At 38.0% G+C, this 20,119-nt stretch overlaps 1 protein-coding gene across 1 annotated transcript in view; it reads left to right on the top strand.

Annotated features, from left to right (window-relative positions):
* PDK3 (pyruvate dehydrogenase kinase 3) overlaps window positions 1–20,119 on the top strand; it is a 60,988-nt gene continuing 40,869 nt past the window's right edge. The window contains exons 1-3 of the mRNA XM_037821936.1: window positions 1–145; window positions 2,162–2,251; window positions 17,461–17,521. Coding sequence (XP_037677864.1) covers window positions 16–145; window positions 2,162–2,251; window positions 17,461–17,521 — 281 coding nt within the window. The 5' untranslated portion in view covers window positions 1–15. The remainder of the gene's footprint in view (window positions 146–2,161; window positions 2,252–17,460; window positions 17,522–20,119) is intronic.

The raw sequence follows: 20,119 nt of genomic DNA on the forward strand, positions 1-20,119 counted from the left end.
TAGTTCCTGCAATGAATGGCCCAGGGAGTGATTGAGTACAAGGAAAAGTATGGATTTGATCCTTTCATTAGCAGTAACATCCAGTATTTTTTGGATCGGTTTTATACCAACCGCATCTCTTTCTGCATGCTTATTAACCAGCACAGTAAGTTGGGTTTGGGTTTTGCATTTTTGAAAAGGTAACTGGAGTGATTTCTCCCAAATGTTTTCCTGTTGCTTCACTTTTAATTTACTTACCTGCATTTTTGGCTGTAAAAATTTCATTTCTAGTTCAGGTTTTCCTAAGTAAATCCTGTCTATTAAAAAGCTACTCATTAGTATTCTTTGTTAAAAAAATCCTTGAAAGGCTTTTATGATGCTCATATTAGGAGACGGAACCACTACCTGCCTTTTAAGCATCTGCAGTTATGTTCCTGGTGGGGGTGAGTGACATGCGGCCGTGTGTTCATCTCTAAATACTTTCATGTGTCTCTGAGACTGTGTTTTCCTTTTTGGCTTAAAAACATTGATCCTGAGACTATTGAATTGGCATGTTGACAATATGAGTAATTGTCATTTATTTCACAGTGATCAGAGGATGTTTGAGATTGTCAGGCAATGATCCTATTTTGAGAGTTTATTCCACTCTATAAGATGATAAACAGATTAAAAAAACACAACCCAAAGTCCCTCTATTAAGACTTTTTGGCTCATTTTCAGTTTTGTCTCTTTGGCTGATTGCATGTTTTTCATGAAAAAGCATCAGCATGTCTGGAGTCTAATTCATCCTCTTTTGCTGAATCAGAAAATGGACAGAGCATCTTTATTTTACTAATTTATGTAGTTAGATAAATTAATGTTATCCAACTGTTAAATGCAGATTCGTTGTAAATGTATGCCTTTTAAAAATAGAAATGTGTGAGAACTTACAGGAAAAAAGGGAATCTAAATACTATTTAAACTATTCAGATAACTACAGTTTCTCTCTGATCTAAATATGTGTGTATACGTCTGTACATACATGTTTGTAGATGGTAGATTAAGCTCGGACACCTCTGTTTTTCTTCCACTTAATCGGTTGGAACTTTATGTATTGGCCTAATGCCTATAAATGCCATTTTTCATAATTTAAAATTTTCCTATTTTATATAGGCATTCTCCTTATGTGTGGAGTCTTAAGTTATTCCCAGTCTTGCTTGACTTAAAAATAACTTTGCCCATGTTTGTGTGGCTCTATTTCTGGATGTTTTGTTCTGTTCCATTGATCTGTGTATCTATCTATGACAGTACTACACTGTCTTAATTAACCTACCTTTATTTGTAAGTCTTGAAATTGGGTAGATTGCAATACTAGTGGTCAATAAGAGGCAGGAATAAGGGGTATGGGATGTTTGGGGTTTTCTTGTTTCTTTTTATTTCTTTTTCTGGAGTAATGCAAATGTTCTAAAAATGATCATGGTGATGAATGCACAACTATGTGATGATACTGTGAACTATTGTATACTTTGGATGGTCTGTATGGTATGTGAATATTTCTCAATAAAATTAAAAATAAGCACATCTATAAAACATTTAGATTCACATTACCTTTTTCTTTAGGCCTCCTTTTGGCTTTTTTTCAGAAGTAAATCTTTGCAAATCTTGTCTATTGTGAAATTATTTGAATGCACTAATAAAAATACTCAACAAATATTGTCTGTACATACTACATTGGAAAACAATCTCCATGATGGAGGCATTTGAAAAGGTCGTAGTGAAAACATTTTCAGGCCTGTCCAAATAGTGCAGACTGAATGTTCTAAATATTTAGTGAATATTGGAATAAATATTTAGAGTAGTATGAAGGTAGGCAAATGTAGCTAAAAATGAAAGTAAGTTTTTTCATCCAAGTCACACTGGGTGGGGGAGAAAGGGTTTGGTATCTGACAAGTGTCACTGCCCTAGGACCTGCTAACTGCAACTAACTGGTCATAAAGTGTGCCCCTCCTCCCTCGTTGTCTGATAGACTTCATGTCCCGTCAATTGTAAGTATTCTATTGCTGTAAGTTTTTGTGGATGCTAAAATGATTCTTACAAATAAGAGAATCTTTTTCAAAAATCATAAACTCCTGTACTTTCTCAGCTTGACCATCCTAGCCTACTATTTTTTTAATCTTCTCCCTTCTTTTTTATGTTTGTTTAGCACTTCTTTTTGGTGGTGACCCGAATCCTGCTCATCCTAAACACATAGGAAGTATTGATCCCACTTGTAGCGTGGCCGATGTAGTGAAAGGTAAGAAATCCAACACAATGTTATTGACTGTAGTTCAAATAGGATTGTTGTTTATTTGAGGCAGCTTGGCTAGAGGGTTATGTTGTTAAATTGTCGTCTGACAATTCTGGTCCCAAGCCACTTGATCCAAATATGAAACATTCTTTCTAAGCAATTCAGGAAAAGATGCATAATTAGTAATGCTCAAAACATGAGTTTCTTCTTCATTGATTAGCACTTGATGTGTAGTTCTATCTTAAACAGTAAACATGTGTTAGCTTAAGTAAGATTTTAAGTTTTGATTGCCGTTATTATCTGAAAATTTCAGAGACTGCAAGTCCTTATTTTGAATTAGGCTGAATTCACATATTTGTAAAATTTAAACATCTTTCAGATATGTGTCCCTTGTTTTAGAATATACTTGACATGCAAACTTCCCAGGTGTTTTGGACATTGAGCTAGACACTGTTCCAGTACCCTTAGGGTAGAATAGCACCCTTTGGTCCTGAGTCCCTGGTACCTGGGCACTTTGAATTTGAACAACAGTCCCTCATTATTCATTTAAGATAAGTGCTATCTCCAAAAATTGTTGCTGGTTCTAAGTGATCCACCAGGTTCCAGTACTTCAGTTTTTTTCAGTATTATGCTTACTCTATGCAGCCTGCAGTCTCCAAACTGTTCCCTTCCCCGGATCATATCTCCTCCTCTTGCCCTCATCTCCCTCCTTGAAACACTCCCTATACAAGTTATCATGACCTGAAGTCTTCCCAGTCTTCATCAAGGATCTATGTTGCTACATAAGAGGCAGAGGAGGGTCTTGTCTCCTTGGTAAAGCTCTCAGGCCCACCCTAAGCAGAGTGGCCTTTGCTAGTACAGTTTGGAGGACCAAAGAAGGTAGTCCAGTAGGGGAACAGATCAGACTTTTAGCAGCCATGGCTAAGGAAGACTTGAGCTATTTGTTTAGCCTGGGCATTGCTAAACTAGGGAGAAGGATTCATGTCTGTTGACCTTAGCTTAGTCTGGGATTGGTCACGCTGTACTAGGCTCTGTTTAGTTAGATAATATTTATTCAAATTTTTTCAGTTATAGGGTGACTAGGTCCAGCCTCTGCTCCCTGAGAATCCTATAGGTTTCTCTCTCACAAGATACCCTGTGTTGCTCATAGCCTCTGCAGGCTTCTAGGGTGAGGGGCAAGGGAGTAGGAGAGTGGGATTGGTTGTGTCAAGCTTGTACGTTCATTTTAGCCTTAGTCTCATGACTTTTTATGAATCAGAAAAATTGGCTCAGACAGTCAACTACCCCTTAGAGAAGATGCACAAAAGTCATGAAGCAAAAGTGCATTATTATATATTTTCTGTATGCTTTTTCTCTTTAAACAGTTTGAGGTCAGGATTTATGTCTTACACTTCCATTTTAACTCTCATAGGACTTATTGTGCAGAATACCGGAAATGGATTGGCTTTTACAATGGGGGTCTATTAGTTCACAAATTTACAGTTCTAAGACCATGAAAATGTCCCAATTAAGGCATCAATAGAACGATACTTTCTCTGAAGAAAGGCTGATGGCATCTGGGGTTCCTCTGTCACATGGGAAGGCACATGGCTGGAGTCTGCTGGGCCTCTCCCAGGGTTAGTTTCTTGTTTCCGTTGCTTTCTCCAAAATGTCTCTGGGCTTCTGTCTTAGCTTCTCTCTCTCAACCCCTGTGTGTTCTTGCTTGTTTCTCCCAGGAATTCCTCTTGAAGCATCTGGGGGTCCTCTCTTAGCTTTTCAGGGAAAATTCTGGACTTCATCTCTTAGCTTCATCTCCAAACATATTTCTGTCTGCATCTCCAAGTGTCTGAGTCTTTGTCAGCTCTGAGCTCTCTCTCTCTCCCTGAGCTCTCTTAAGGACTCCAGTAAACTAATTAAGAGCCACCTTGAATGGGCGGGACCACATCTCCATGGAAATAATCTGATCAGAAGGTCCCACTCACAGTTGTGTGGGTCACATCTCTATGGAAACAAGCTAATCAAAAGATCCTACCCACAATATGTCTGCCCCCATAGTCTTTTATGGGGTACATAACAGATTCAAACCAGCACACTTATTATAATACCTATAAAGATGAACAATAAATATCTCTTGGTTTGGTCAATTTTAAACCTTTTGATAATTTACTTTTTTAAAAAACAGCTTTATTGAGACCTAATATACCATACAATTCACCCATTAAAAATGTACAGTTCAGTGGATTTTAGTATATTCAGAGTTGTGTGCAAACATCACTACAGTTCAATTTTAGAGCATTTTTATTACCCCAAAAAGAAATCCTGGACCTGTTAGCAGTTACTCCTCATTCCTCCCCTTACAACCCAGAAGTAGGCAAACACTGATCTACTCTTTATAGATTTGCTATTCTGGACATTTTATGTAAATGAAATTACACAATATGTGGTCTTTTGTGACTGGATTCTTTCACTTAGCATAAGATTTTCAAGGATCAGTCCATGTTATAGCAGGTATTAGTACTTCATCCCTTTTATGGCTGACAAGTACTCCATTGTATGGATAGACCACATTGTATTTACACGCTCATCAGCTGATGGACATTTGGGTTAACTGGGTGATCATGGGTATGTTATGTTAACTCACTGTACCTCAGTTTTCTCATCTGTAAAATGGCACCATTGGTAATTCACCTATATCATATGGTTAAATTAATTAATACATGTAGTGCCCCTCCAGCAGTACTAGCACATCAGATGAGCTATACACAAGTTTATTAGCAGTGTTCCTTGGATATCACACATACAGGTCGTTTAGCTTCTCATTTATACCATTGATGATAATAGGTTGGTGCCTTGTACTTTTGTTTCTTGCATAAATTATAAAATATTTTAAAAAACCATTTACAGCATTTATAAGACAATTGAAAATTTAAAACCTGATATTTGACATTACAAAATATTGTTAATTTTTTAGGTGTGATGGCATTGTGGTTATACTTTTTTTTTGGAGTTTTATTTATTTTACTAATAGGCTTCGATCTCTGAGACAGCACTGTGGGAATGGGAAGGGGAGGGCAAGAGAAAAAGCAGAGATGGGAGGAAGGCACATCAGATAGTGGTCTGTAGCAACTAAATCAGCTGAGGGAAACCGTCCTGCACTGATACACTCTGGCCAGGAAAAATCCGCCTGCTGAAATCCAGACTTTTCTCAGCCTCCTCCTCGGCCTCATCTTCAACTGTCTTGCCACGAGTGTTCTTGTAGAGCATGGCACACACACCCATGAGCCAGGCGGCCACGGTGCCTGCAGCGAAGATGCAGAAGCTGATGAGCAGCAAGAAGATGTAGTCTTGGCGGTCCAGGTGTGTAATGCACATGTACCGGAGTGGATTCCCCATCTGTGAGATGGGCCACCCCGCCAGCTCTGTAGGCTCGGTGCACGTGGCATTTTGATCATATTGTTGTGCTACCATCTCCCAAAATTGTGTTCCAAACCACACACTCCTGTCTTCTATCACCCTGTAGTGCTCCCTTTAGTATTTCCTATAGGTCAGGTGTCTTGTTCACAAAGTCTCTCGTCTGTTTGTCAGAAAATATTTTGAGCTCTCCCTCATATTTGAAGGACAGCTTTGCTGGATATAGTATTCTTGGTTGGTGGTTTTTCTCTTTCAGTATCTAAATATATCACACCGCTTCCTTCTTGCCTCCATGGTTTCTGCTGAGAGATCCGCACATAGTCTTATTAAGTTTCTTTTGTATGTAGTGGATCACTTTTCTCTTGTTGCTTTCATGATTTTCTTTTTGTCTTTGACATTTGATAATCTGATTATTAAGTATCTTGGCATAGGCTATTCATATCTCTTCTGTTTGGAGTATGCTGTGCTTCTTGGATCTGTAATTTTATGTCTTTCATAAGAGAGGGGAAATTTTCATTAATTATTTCCTCTATTATTGCTTCTGCCCCCTTTCCCTTCTCTTCTCCTTCTGGGACACCGGTGGTACGTACATCATTGTACTTTGTTTCATCCCTGAGTTCCCGGAGACGTTGCTCATATTTTTTCATTCTTTTCTCCATCTGCTCCTTTGCGTGCAGGTGTTCAGGTGTTTTGTTCTCCAGTTCCTGAGTGTTTTCTTCTGCCTCTTGAGATCTGCTGTTGTATGTTTCCATTGTGTCTTTCATCTCTTGTGTTGTGCCTTTCATTTCCATAGATTCTACTAGTTGTTTTTTTGAACTTTCAGTTTCTTCCTTATGTATGCCCAGTATTTTCTTTACAGCCTCTATCTCTTTTGCAATATCTTCTCTAAACTTTTTTAATTGATGTAGCATTAGTTGTTTAAATTCCTGTATCTCAGTTGAAGTGTACGTTTGTTCCTTTGCCTGGGCCATAACTTTTTTTTCTTGGTGTAGGTTGTAATTTTCTGTGTCTAGGCATGGTTTCCTTGGTTATCCAAATCAGGTTTTCCCAGACCAGAACAGGCTCAGGTCCCAGAGGGAAGAAATATTCAGTATCTGGTTTCCCTGAGGGTGTGTCTTAGAAAATTGCTCCACCCTGTGATGCCTCAGGTCACTGTGCTTTTCTGCCCAGCAGGTGATGCCTGTTAGCCTGTAATTCTTGACTGGTGTGAGGCAGTATGGCTATGTTTCCCCAGTCTCTGGGGTCTGGTTCTGAATGGAAAGGGCCCCACCCCTTTCCTCCTACAGAAGATAGACCCCCCCAGGTGGAGGTCATTAGCATTTCAGTGGTCTCGCTCTCTGCTTGTGCTGTTTCCACCCTTCCCCGAGTCACAGCCCTAGAAACAAAATGACTGGGGCTTTCTCCACTGAGCTGAAAAAGAAACAGATAGTCCCCTTCAGACCCAGTCCAAGGCGACCCTCTGGTTCTCCAGGGTCAGTTGTCACCCAAAGCCTCTGTCTGTTTTTTGGGGATTCGTACCTGTAGTGAGCAGTTCACACTCACTACTTAAAACCCCAGTTGGAGCTCAGCTGAGCTATATTCTCTTGCTGGGAGAGGCTTCTCTCTGGCACCACGAGGCTTTGCAGCTTGGGCTATGGGGGAGGGGGTCTCATGACTTGGATCCGCAGGTTTTACTTACAGATGTTATGCTGTGTTCTTGGGCATTCCTCCCAATTCAGGTTGGTGCATGATGAGTGGATGGTCTCGTTTGTCCCCCCGCAGTTATTCTGGATTATTTACTAGTTGTTTTTGTTTTTTTGTAGTTGTTCCAGGGGGACTACTTAGCTTCCACTCCTGTCTATGCTGCCATCTTGCCCCACCTCCTATACTTTTTTTTTTTTGAAGGAGTCCTAACTTCCAGAGATTTATTTTTAAATATTTACAGGTGACTTGAAATGACATGTAGGATTTGCTTCAAAATTATAGAAAAGGCTGGAAGTGAAAAAGATTGGGCATATGTTGAAAATTGTTGAGGCTAATGATGGGTTTGTGGGGATTGATTCTCTTATGCCTTCTACTTTTGAATGTGTTTGAAATTCTAAACAATCCATTTTTAAAAACATAATGATTTTTATAATCTCATTGTTTTTTCACAAGTAATAACTTTCACTAAGTTTAGGGAGATTTTAACCAAGAATAAGTACAACTAGTAATGGGGGTTCTATGAAACTTATAACGAGATTACGCAGTGCTTATGTGAGTCATATGCACAGTAGGAGAGTAGGATGAGGAATCTGCTGTGACTCAACCCTTGAGGCAGCCAGTCTGTCATTTTACAGCACTTGCTGGCTGCAGTACTCTTATTGTACTTGTTACATATTACTGGGTAATGTAATTATTTGTACTTGTGTTGATCTCTCTAATAGGTGTGTAAATTTCTAAAGGTCTGGAGTTACTCTTGTACACTTTCACATCACTCCTCTTACAGAACTTTGCACCAAAACGAGGCAAAGATTATATGCAAAATAGTTTAATAAATGCGTGAAAGGAAAAAATGGAAGTTGATGCCAAACGTCTACCTCATATCCTTCTGCTTTGTTGTTTTCGTTCACAGTTGTGCCCATGGGCTTTGAAATCCCTTTTCTCCTCCCTCTTCCTGTATTCAATCACAAATTTATCTTGTATCTCCTGCTCTTTTTTACTTTATACTGCTGGAAACCACTGTTGTACTGTGAACAAAGCTTACTACATGCTGTTTACTTAATCATTCCTCTACTTGTTTGGTGTTACTAAAGTCTGGATTCACTCCCCCATGTGCTTTTACCACTCAGAACCCACTTCCTCTAACACATGCGTGCACGTGCGCACATGTACACGTTCAGACACGTGCTGCTATCCCCACACTCTTGAGGTAAGGAGGAAGAACTGGAATGCTCCCCATTTCCCACTGCATCTTTCAAACCGTGTTCTTCATCTCTCAACAGCCTCTTCCTTTAAGGAAAAAAAAAAAAAACAGTGGAGGGTGGTTTCAGATTCTGAAATGCATAAACACTGTAAAGCAACATCCACATAATCAACTCTTGTGGCACCCTTCATTCCCATCATGAATCATACTGGTACCTACAGGGCACTAAGCACTCCTGGCTTGAACGTATTTTCTAGAATGCTTTTGTACTTCCACTTGGTGAGGTATATGCTTGGTCAGTATCACTTATTTGTACCTGTGCCATTGGTGTAAGTTATACTACCTGTTGTGGATACCTGATTTATTTAAATGTTATCTAAACTGAAGAAATACAGAAGTACCCAAAAACTATTTATTTCCATTAAAACCAAGTCGAATGTTTCAGAAAAAGTCAATAAAGGAAAGTCTCTTAAAAAGTGTAATTAAAGTTCTGTGAGCCAGGTAACTATTAGATGACAGTATAGCACAGAGTAAAAGTCTTAGAAAGAATCTACACTCAGATTGCTTCACAAATGTTTTTAAGTTTATTATAGTTTAAAGAAATAAGAATTTGAATTCATAAATGTATCAATTATCCCAGAAAGACGACCTGGAATCCCAAACAGATCCATATTCAAAAAATAGCTTTGGTTTTCTATGAAATGATTAGCAGATGAATAAATTGTATATTCAAAGGTGCATTTTAAGTTAATGTTTATGATAGTAATCACATATCCCACTTTCCAACATTTTTGTTAATCAACTAACTCCTGTTCCCAGTTGGGTCAGTTAAGAGGGCTAATACTGTATTATCAAAATAAGAAAAGTGCTCATTGAAGATAATTTAGAAAATCTGGGGAAAGAAAGAAGAGAATAAAAATTACCTGTCTTCATAACCCACAAGAGCATTGTTTTATAATTTGAATTTGTATTGGTCAGGGTTCTCAAGGGAAACAATCAGTGAGAGGTGTCTATGATTATAAAATTTATAAAAGTGATTCACACAACTGTGGGTATGCACGAGTCCAAATTCTGTAGAGCAGTCAGTAAACTGTCAATTCCAAGGAAGATGTCTGATGAACTACTACGGAAACGAACTGGCAACTCGACGAACTCCTCAGGAAATGAACTGGGATCTTCGATGAACATGTTCGATGAACTCCTCAGGAAACGAACCAGTAACTTCGACGAAATCCTCAGAAAATGCGTCGCTGGGCAGCCGAAGAAGAAGTGAAGGTCTTCTGTCTGTCTCACTTATAAGTCTTCAACTGACGAATTGGATTAAATCCGGCCAGTTGCATTCTCTCATTGTGGAAGACACACCTTTTGGTGAGCCATCAGTCACAGCTGCAGTCAATTGACTGATGACTGTAATGAGGCTGTTGGTTTATTAACCAGCCACAAACATCCTTGCAGCAATTGTTAGGCCATTGTTTGCTTGACCAGACAGCTGGGTACTGTCACCTGGCCAAGTTGACACATGAACCTAACCATCACAGGACTCATACCAAATTTTATCATATTTTTATTGTAGAATATAACATATATACATAACAGTGATAATTTCCCAAGTGCAATTTAACAAGTAGTTAGCAAATTTCAGAGAATATTATAGGTTACAATTCCAGTTTGTTATTTCCTTGTTATGAAATATAACGTATATACAAAAAGGCAATATCTTTCGAAGTATGATTTAACTAGTAGATATATAGGAAATTTCCAAAGTTATTATGAGTTATAGTATAGTTTCAGTAAATTTACAAATTAGTGTTCAATTGTGTATATTGTGCATAAATCTTTGTCTCTATGAAATCCATAGTATTCGTGTATTTTTCCATCTTCAGCACTAATACTGTTCACACGCTACCTTCCTGGATGAATTTAGTACCTGACAGTCATAACCCCTGTCCTGCCCTCTGTATCAGTATTGTTGGAATCCTTCCTGTATCTGATCTATTACACTCATAATCTGTATATTGAAATGGTTTTTCCAGCCTGGATGATTATTCCAGGAATAATAATCTTTATTCCTCAGAGGAGTTTTGACCCTAAGTCAGTTATCTTTCCTATCATGGTGAAATGGGCTGGATACCCTGGGAGGGAACCCAAAGATCTGTTTTCTCCCTGTCAACCTAAGCAAATTTTAACAGCTGTTTGCTTCATTCCTTATGGGCCCAACTCTTAATTCTATTGTCAGAATACCCAAACAGCAGCTCTTTCTAACTTAAAATAAGACTGACAAAAAATAAGCAAGGCACAGCTTATCAGAGCCCACCAAAGGGCAGAAGGCCTGGAAATTCTTCTGTCTTCTAGCTAAAAGGCACTGGAGTCTCCGTATCTAAATGCTCTAGGGGCAACAATCAGAAAGTCTCAAAAGGCCCAGGCCTCAGCAGCTTCTCTTACCAGTCCCCCTAAGTGTTGTCAAGGAAAGGAAGAAATGGATATCGGTTTCCCTTTTACTCCTAGCGGAGTCTTACTGCCCCCTTCTTCTTTTTAGAGTAGTTGGTATTTTTGCACTTGCTTTTTACCTGCTCCCTGTATCCTCTGAGATACTCAGTTAATCTTCTAACTCAGCGTCTCTATACCTAACATGTTCTTAATTTTGTTTTAGGAAGCTTGATGTAGGGAAAGTAGGGATTCTGGGTTTTATGATAGCTTTACTATTTATTTTCTCAGCTGCGAAGATCCTGCATGGTTTAAACATAGTCATATATCCAGAACAAATGACTTCTGTGTGTGTGTAGATATGTGCTTTATAACCTTAAGAAGCATTAATGAGCTAACAATGATCCCCATACTTAGATCTGTTGAGGAAGACTATGGAAAACTTTCCTATAGAAGGGTAGGGACAATATTTTTATTTTTGACTAGACAGTTGTATAAATGTGTGAAAGTGAGATGCATCCTGCATAACATTAATTGAATGCAGAACACTGAAGCATGCCTTCTTGTGCCTATTTAGCACATTAATATCTACCTTTACACATCTGGAAATTATAGACTCATGGTAGTGAATGGTAGGATTAGTGTTGTAGAGCTGTTCTTATTATCCTCTGGGAGGTGACTTCCATTGTGACCCTTTTCCCTCCTTTCTTTGTAAGAAACCAGGCACTAGAATGGAAGGTCCTGTGGTAGGATAATTTTAAAGGTATAAACTTAAATACCTGTTACAAAAGTCAGTTCTCACAGCAACGTTAGCTTGCCTGTGTTGTTCCTATATGCCATTATTGCTTAGCCACAGTAGCATACAAATGGCACCCTGAAAGCATGTCCTTATTCTGGTTCAGAAATAATGTCTTGTGCTCTTAGTTATGGCTCTTTGGTTTGCAGGTAGCAGTCCCTTTCACACTAGTTCAAGAAACAGATTTATGGGTATGGGGGTATGGGAAGATGGCAGAGTAGGAAGCTCCAGGAATCAGTCCCTCCACCAGAACAACTATTAATCAGGCAAGAAATGTCTGAATCAACTATTTTGAAACTCCAGAATCTAGTCGAGCACTGTGTGGCATCCAAGGAAGACTAGGAAGAAGAGGCTGGTAAATCACATTAAATACCGGTGAATTGCACTCTCTGGGCTGTGGCTGCTGTCATCTATCCCCCAGCATCGTATCAGGCAGGAGTGCAGTTTGCTGGTGCCATGGTAGGATATAAAGACCTAGTTCCCCAAGTTCCCGGGGTGTGCAGTCTGATCAGTGATCACTGCTTTTGATTAGCTACTTCAGATCATTGGGGACCCAGCTCTGAGGGAGACATTGTTCCAGCCTTCCCCAGGCAAAAGCAGTAGTGGAGCCTTAAAGACCCTTTGTCAAAACTATGGAAAACAGTTAAAGGGTTGCATTTACTGGGCAAGTACCAAACCAAGAAAAGGCAGCTTCAAAGAACTATAGTAGAAGATTCTGGCCCACTTGCTGGCCTCTTCCCCAGTCCCTCCCCAGGGCAGTGCAGAGCCAGCCAGTGCTCCCTGTGTGGAGTCCTGGCCTTGTTCCAGCTGGGAAAGACTGACCTGGTGATCTCCTCTCCTGCTTGCCCCCACCCACCCTACCCCTGATTTTGCCCTCCAGGCAAAAGCAGCTAGAGGCAGCAAAAGCTGTGGAACAAACAGTTGAGTAGGTTGTCTTGGGGCAAAGTCTTATCTGCTTTAAATTCTGCCGTGGAGCATCTGGAAGAGGGAGACATTCTGTTTCCTGGAGAGTAGATGGGGCATGGCATTCAAATTCCTACAAGCAGGGGAACTCCTAAGGCCACTAGCAAGCACAAGCCCAGAACAAGACACAGGCCCAGAAAAGACCAGGAGGACCTTGCACTTTGCATTATTAGCCTTGGGCTGACCTTGAGAGGAGGGCTGAATGCTGAAGGAGAGCACCAGCCAATAGAAAGACAATTTGAAAAGACTGTGAAGGGTGTTTTTGCATTGGTTGGTTTGGTTTTGTTAGCTCCTTGCACTCAAAAAAAATTGCTGCCATGTCATTAGCTGGATACAAACTCAGGAAACAACTTGGGGACTAAATTCCAGAATTAACAGCTTAAGATATTAAAATGTTCAGCGTCAACAAAAGATTACAGGACAAACCAAGAAACAGAAGTTGATGGCACACCAAAGGAAGATGATAAAAATTCAGAGAACATAAACAAAGAAGACCAGAGTGTGGACATACCAGACAAAGAGTTTTAAAAAATGATCTTCAGTATGCTCAAGGAAATGAAGGAAAATACAGAGAAAGTACTAAAGGATATCAGGAAAACAATGAATGAACAATACGAGAATCTCAATAAAGAGAGAGAATTTTTTTTAAGAAGAAACCAGGCAAAACTGCTGGAGTTGAGGACCACAATAACTGAAATGAAAAATTCCCAAGAGGGTTTCAACAGCAGATTGGAGGTGACAGAAAAAAGAATCAGTGAACTCAAAGACAGGACCATTGAAAGGAGTCAGGCTGAGGACCAGAAAGAAAAAAAAACAATTAGAAAAAGTAAAAACAGCCTAAGAGACCTGTGAGACAGCATCAAGCATACTGGTATACACATTATGGGAGTCCCAGAGGGAAGAGAAGGAGAGAAATAAGCAGAAGGAATATTATTCAAAGACGTAATGACAGGAAACCTCCCAAACTTGGCAAAGGACATGAATATTCACATCCAAGAAGCCCATTGAACACCAAACAGGATGAACTTGAAGAGGAATACACCTAGACACATGATGATCAAACTGTCAAATGCAAAGGACAAGGAGAGAGTTCTGAAAGCTGTGAGAAAAATAATGTGTTATATACAAGGGAGTCCCGATTACATGAAGTGCTGATTTCTCATCAGAAACCATGGAGGGTAGGAGGCAGCAGTAGGTTGAAATACCTAAAGTGCTGAGGGAAAACAACTGCCAGCTAAGAAATGAAAAGAAATTGAAAGGATTATAAGAGGATACTATGAATGACAGTATACAAACAAACTAGGTAGATGAAATGGACAAATTCCTAGAAACACTCAAACTACCTCCACTAAACTGAAGAAGAAATGGAAGATATCAACAAACCAATAGCTGGCAAGGAGATTAAATCAATAATCAAAAACCTCCCAACAAAGAAAAGCCCATGACCAGATGGTTCCACAGTGCAATTTTACCAAACATTCCAAGAGAAATTAAAACCAATGCTGCGCAAACTATTCAAAAAAATAGAAAATGTGCTATATGCACACAAAGAAATATTATTCAGTCATAAAAGGAATGAAGCCCTGATACATGTGACAAAATGGATGAACTTGAAGAATGAGTGAAATAAGCAAGACACAGATATGAAATAATTAGAACAAGCAAACCCATAGAAACTAGAATGTGCTTGCCAGGTGGTGGGAGAGAATGGGAAATTAATGCTTAAATTGTAGAATTTGTATTTGGGATGATGGAAGAGTTTTGGTAATGGACAGTGGTGATGGTAGCACAACATTGAACATAATAGCACTGAATTATATATTTGAATGTGGTTAATGGTAAATTTTAGGTTGTATATATGTTATAGAATAATTTTTTTAAAAAAATCCATAGGACTGTATGACACAAATAGTGGGCCCTAAAGTAAACTATGGACTATAGTTAACAGTACAGTTATAAAGGTGTTCATCAATTGCAACAAATGTACCACACTAATGGTAATGAATTCTACATACAAGCAGATTTGGGAAGCACTCTAGGCCTCTAGTTGCCAGTCTGGCCGAAAAGGGCATCTCTCTAATTGACCACATCTTGAGAACTTTATCTATTTAACAAGTACTTACTAGGTGTGTATTGTGTCCAAGGCATTATGTGCCTTGAGAATTTATAGAGATACATATGAATATGGATTTGACCATTGCTGCCCCAAAATTTTTTTGCTTGGTCAGTGTATATATGTCTGCTTTGTGATGTCTTGGGTTTTTCAAGGATCATGATGCAATTTTAAATTACAGCATTGATACACACTGTAATTTACAGTGATGCTTAAAAAATTCTTACATGTTTTCTGGGTTTTTTAAATTTCAAGTTGCTGCTTCTATGTGAGCTCCACCATCCTCCACATTTTACATTTGTATAGCACTTTTTCTTAACAATACTATCATAATCTCATGCTACTAGGCAAGCAAATGCCAAGAGAAACTAGCAGATTTGGGGGGGGGGGTGCGTTATTTTCCTGCTCTATATTGAATTGAAGAGCAATGCTTAAATGTCTTTAAAGATGTTATGTACTTGGAGGAATTGTTTTGTGGAGGTTTATTGGCTTTGTATATGGATAATGAAGCATAATTTTTAGATTTTAGTATTTGTTGATTTAAGTAAAGTGGCCTTGGAAGTTCTTGGTTGTCTTGGTGCTATCATGTCACTAGGTGGGAATGTAGCATTGTTTGGTGGTATAGCCAAGAAAAAATAATATCTTGATTTTTTTTCCTTTTTAAAAGAGTACTTTACAGATATTTGATGGGGCTTATTATAAATTTAAAACCGCTTGTAAATTTGGTATAATTCTAAATTTTTTTAGAGTTTAAATTCAATCCTAATTGTCTTATTTTCACACTGATCAATTCTTTTAAAGAGTTTTTCATTCTCTTATTGACATTTCTTTTTGCTATTCCTCATTAATCATCTTATCAGAGAGTCATTCTAACATCTCTGTGATTCTATATAGTGATTTAATTCATTGAGTTTAATCAGAATTCTTACTCTGAGGCAAAACAATATTTTAACTTTTAATTTGGTAGCAATAGAAAGTAAGTGAATCACAACTTATAGTCTGAACATACCCTAACCTTATCTTTGTATTATTTTGGGTCAATATTGTCAAATTTTAACATACTTAATTTCTTTAGGGCTTATTTTTTCCCCTTCTTCCTTTCCTTCCTACCCTCTTTTCTTTCTCTCACTTCTTGAATCTTAAAGTATCTACTCTGTGTAGAGTACTGATGTGGGGAATATGAAAGAAGCACGAACCGGTCTACAAAGCACTGATAACCAGTTGAGAACATTTCAAATGTGCCCATGAAGCATTTTAAAGTAATCTGAATGTCGGATCTTTAGAAAGTGTAAAGATGAAAAAAAAATTCCCTTTCTTTGAAAAACAGTCTGGCTGTTCCTCAAAAGATTGAAGAAAGAGTTACCATAGGATTCAACAATTCCACTCCTAGGTGGAATTGAAAACACATGTTCACCCAAAAATTTGTACATGAATGTTCATAGAAGCATTGCTTGTAATAGCCCAAAAGTGGAAACAACCCAAATGTCCATCAGCTGATGAATTTGTAAGCAAAATGTGGTATAGTTGTGCAAGCTGTAAGAAGGATACTGCTGCAGTGTGGATGAAACTTGAAAACATTAGGCTAAGTGAAAGAAGCCAGTCACAAAAGAACACATATTGTGTGATTACATTTATATGAAATGTCAAGACTAGCAAATCTACAGATACAGGAAGTAGAAGTGTGTTTGCCTAGGGCTGGGATTGTATGGTGTGTGAATTATATCTCAATAAAGTTTTTTTTTTTAAGTAAATTACCAAAAGAGCTAAAATTTATCAAACCAGGGAATACTTACTATCTCTACAGGTACTATATTAAGTCTGAGAGTTATAAAACAAATGTAACACATAGACTTGGACCTCTAATAGTTTGTAGTTCAAGAGAAAAGCATACATGAAATAAAGAAGAACGGATTTTTGCTTTATAATTTTGTTCCCAGTGCTTTAGGATGCAACCCCTTAAATTCTCTCTTCCAGCTATTCCTGTAATGGCCCTGATCTTGTTACCCTATGCCTTTTTTTTCCTTTCAAAAGCAAACTGTTGCTCCCCATACTTCGATAAATATCACCCCCAATCTGACGCCCTTATCTAACTAAAAAGACATTTTTAAGCAATAGTGGTGTCTCCAGTAACTTAAATTTTGTGACTCCTAGAAATACTTATTCATTCAGCAAGTATTTACTGATACTTAGTTTACAAATAACTCTGACAAATTTTAAAATTGTTAGCATTATTGTTTTTGAAATCACAAAATGTATCTTTTTTGCTGCAATTTAGTCAGGTTGTGTGGTGTTCTGAAATATAGTCTTAAATTTATACATTTTTAGGAAAAATCCTTGTTAGGAATGCTTAGAAGTTAAACAAATACACAGTTGTTACAGGGCTATCTATGTTGTCATTAATCCAGAATTTAGATATTAAGACAATGTTGTGGTTATTAAAATTTAAGGAAAGGGAAGTTTTGGTTTAGTCATAATTCTGTTAAAGCAAAAAAAGGCTCTAATTTTTTAAGGTGATAGTTGATTAATACTAAATCTGTCAGTTAAGAAATTTTTCTTTTTTTATTCTGTATAATTTTATATATAATATATACATACTTGTGCCTTTATTATTAGTACAGCAACTAAACTTTTTTCTTTCTTTGTAGATGCATATGAAACAGCCAAGATGCTGTGTGAACAGTATTACTTGGTAGCTCCAGACTGGAAGTTGAAGAATTCAGTGGTACGAGAAAAATAATTTTAACCTTAAATACAAACGCGCTGACTAAAGCAATGATTATACCTGAGCTATATTTAAATGAGGTCCTAAAATTTTGCTGCATTTTCATCCTTCATATCTTTTTAAAACTTTCTCTATACCTTAGGCAAACCAGGTTGACCAAGATACATTGTTGTAAGGGGATTTTGTTCAGGAATATATATTGCATTAGACCCCACAGTTCTTGGAACAGAAATAATAAAGGTAGAGAATGCACAAAGGATAAACAGGCAGTTCTCTGACAAATGCAAACCATTTATAAGCGTATGGAAAAGTGTTTTGCTTCACTAATCAGAGAAGAACAAACAAAACACAGATAAATGCTATTTTTGTCTTCCAAAATGGCAATTAAATTTGTGCCCAGAAAGATATGCTCTCACCATACATTTCTGGTGTAAGTTTAAATTGGTACAGCCTCTCTAAAAATGCTAACATTGTTCTTTGTCTTTGGCCCGGTAAATTAATTAATGATGGCCGTATTCTTTGCATTTTTTTTTCCTAATGCAGGCTTTGAAAGTTTGTAAAAGTACAAGTTCATTCGGAAATATTTTGAAGAATTTATACTACCAAAATATAAATAACAGCTCCCTAGAGAGTGGGGTTATAGCTGATTTTTTAAAAAATTTTTGTTGAGGTTGTTCAGATCCCATACAATTATCCAAAGATCCAAAGTGTACAATCAGTTGCCCCTGGTACCCTCATACAGCTGTGCATCCGTCACCGCACTTAATTTTTGTTCAATTTTTAGAACATTTTCATTACTCCAGACAAGAAATAAAGTGAAAGATGAAAAAAGGAAAAAAAAAAGAAAAGAAAAGGAAACTCGAATCCTCCCATATCCCTAACCAATACCCCTCAATTGTTGACTCATAGTGTTGGTATAGTACATTTGTTACTGCTTATGAAAGAATATTGAAATACTACTAACTGTAGTATATAGTTTGCAATAAATACATATTTCTTCCCTGTATGCCCCTCTATTATTAACTTCTAATTGTATTGTCATACATTTGTTCTGGTTCATGGAAGCGATTTCTAGTATTTGTACAGTTGATCATGGATATTGCCCACCATAGGATTCAGTTTTATACATTCCCATCTTTTGACCTCCAACTTTCCTTCTGGTGACATATGTGACTCTGAGCTCCCCCTTTCCACCTCATTCACATGCCATTCAGCACTGTTAGTTATTCTCACATCTTGCTAGCAACACCCCTGTTCATTTCTAAACATATAAGTTCATCCTAGTTGAACATTCTGCTCATGCTAAGCAACCGCTCCCCATTCTTAAGCTTTCTCATTCTATATTTTGGTACCTTATATTTCATGTCTGTGAGTTTACATATTATAATTAGTTCTTATCAGTGAGACCCTGCAATATTTGTCCTTATGTGTCTGGCTTATTTCACTCAGTATATTGCCCTTGAGGTTTTGTCATCAACCCACTTTTTTTTTATGATGGTTTTGTTCACACACCATACATTCCATCCTAAGTAAACAGTTGATGGTTCTCTGTATGGTCACATATTTATGTGTTCACCACCTTCACCACTATCTATATGAGGGCATCTACATTTCTTCCACAAGGCAGGAGGGAGAGTCAAAGAAGGTAGACAGGCAAAAGAAAGAGGAAGAAAAATGACAGCTAGGAAGCAGCAAAAGGAAAAATAACCTTAAATCAAAGCAGAGTAAAGAGTCAGACAACACCACTAATGTCAATTGTCTAACATGCCTCCCCTATTCCCCCCTCTTATCTGCATTTACCTTGGTATACTGCCTTTGTTACATTAAAGGAAGCATGATACAATAATTCTGTTAGTTACAGTCTCTAGTTGACGTTGATTGCATCCCTCCCCCAATGCCTCCCCATTTCTAACACCTTGCAAGGTTGACATTTGCTTGTTCTCCCTTGTAAAAGAACATATTTGTACATTTTATCACAATTGTTGAACACTCTAGATTTCACCAAGTTACACAGTCCCATTCTTTATCTTTCCTCCTTTCTTCTGGTGTCTCACATGCTCCCCACCTTCCTCTCTCAACCGTATTCATAGTTACCTTTGTTCAGTGTACTTACATTGTTGTGCTACCATCTCCCCAAATTGTGCTCCAAACCATGCACTCCTGTCTTCTCCTATCACTCTGTAGTGCCCCCTTTAGTATTCCCTGTAGGGCGGGGGTGTCTTGTTCATAAAGTCTCTCATTGTCTGTTTGTCAGAAAACATTTTCAGCTCTCCCTCATATTTGAAGGACAGCTTTGCTGGATATAGGATTCTTGGTTGGTGGTTTTTCTCTTTCAGTATCTTAAATATATCACACCACTTCCTTCTTGCTTCCATGGTTTCTGCTGAGAGATCTGCACATAGTCTCATTAAGCTTCCTTTGTATGTGATGGATTGCTTTTCTCTTGCTGCTTTCAGGATTCTCTCTTTGTCTTTGATGTTTGATAATTTGATTATTAAGTGTCTTGGCATAGGCCTATTCAGATCTATTCTGTTTGGAGTATGCTGCACTTCTTGGATCTGTAATTTTATGTCTTTCATAAG

The sequence above is a fragment of the Choloepus didactylus genome, chromosome X (assembly GCF_015220235.1).
Source record: "Choloepus didactylus isolate mChoDid1 chromosome X, mChoDid1.pri, whole genome shotgun sequence".
Lineage (NCBI taxonomy): Eukaryota > Metazoa > Chordata > Mammalia > Pilosa > Megalonychidae > Choloepus > Choloepus didactylus.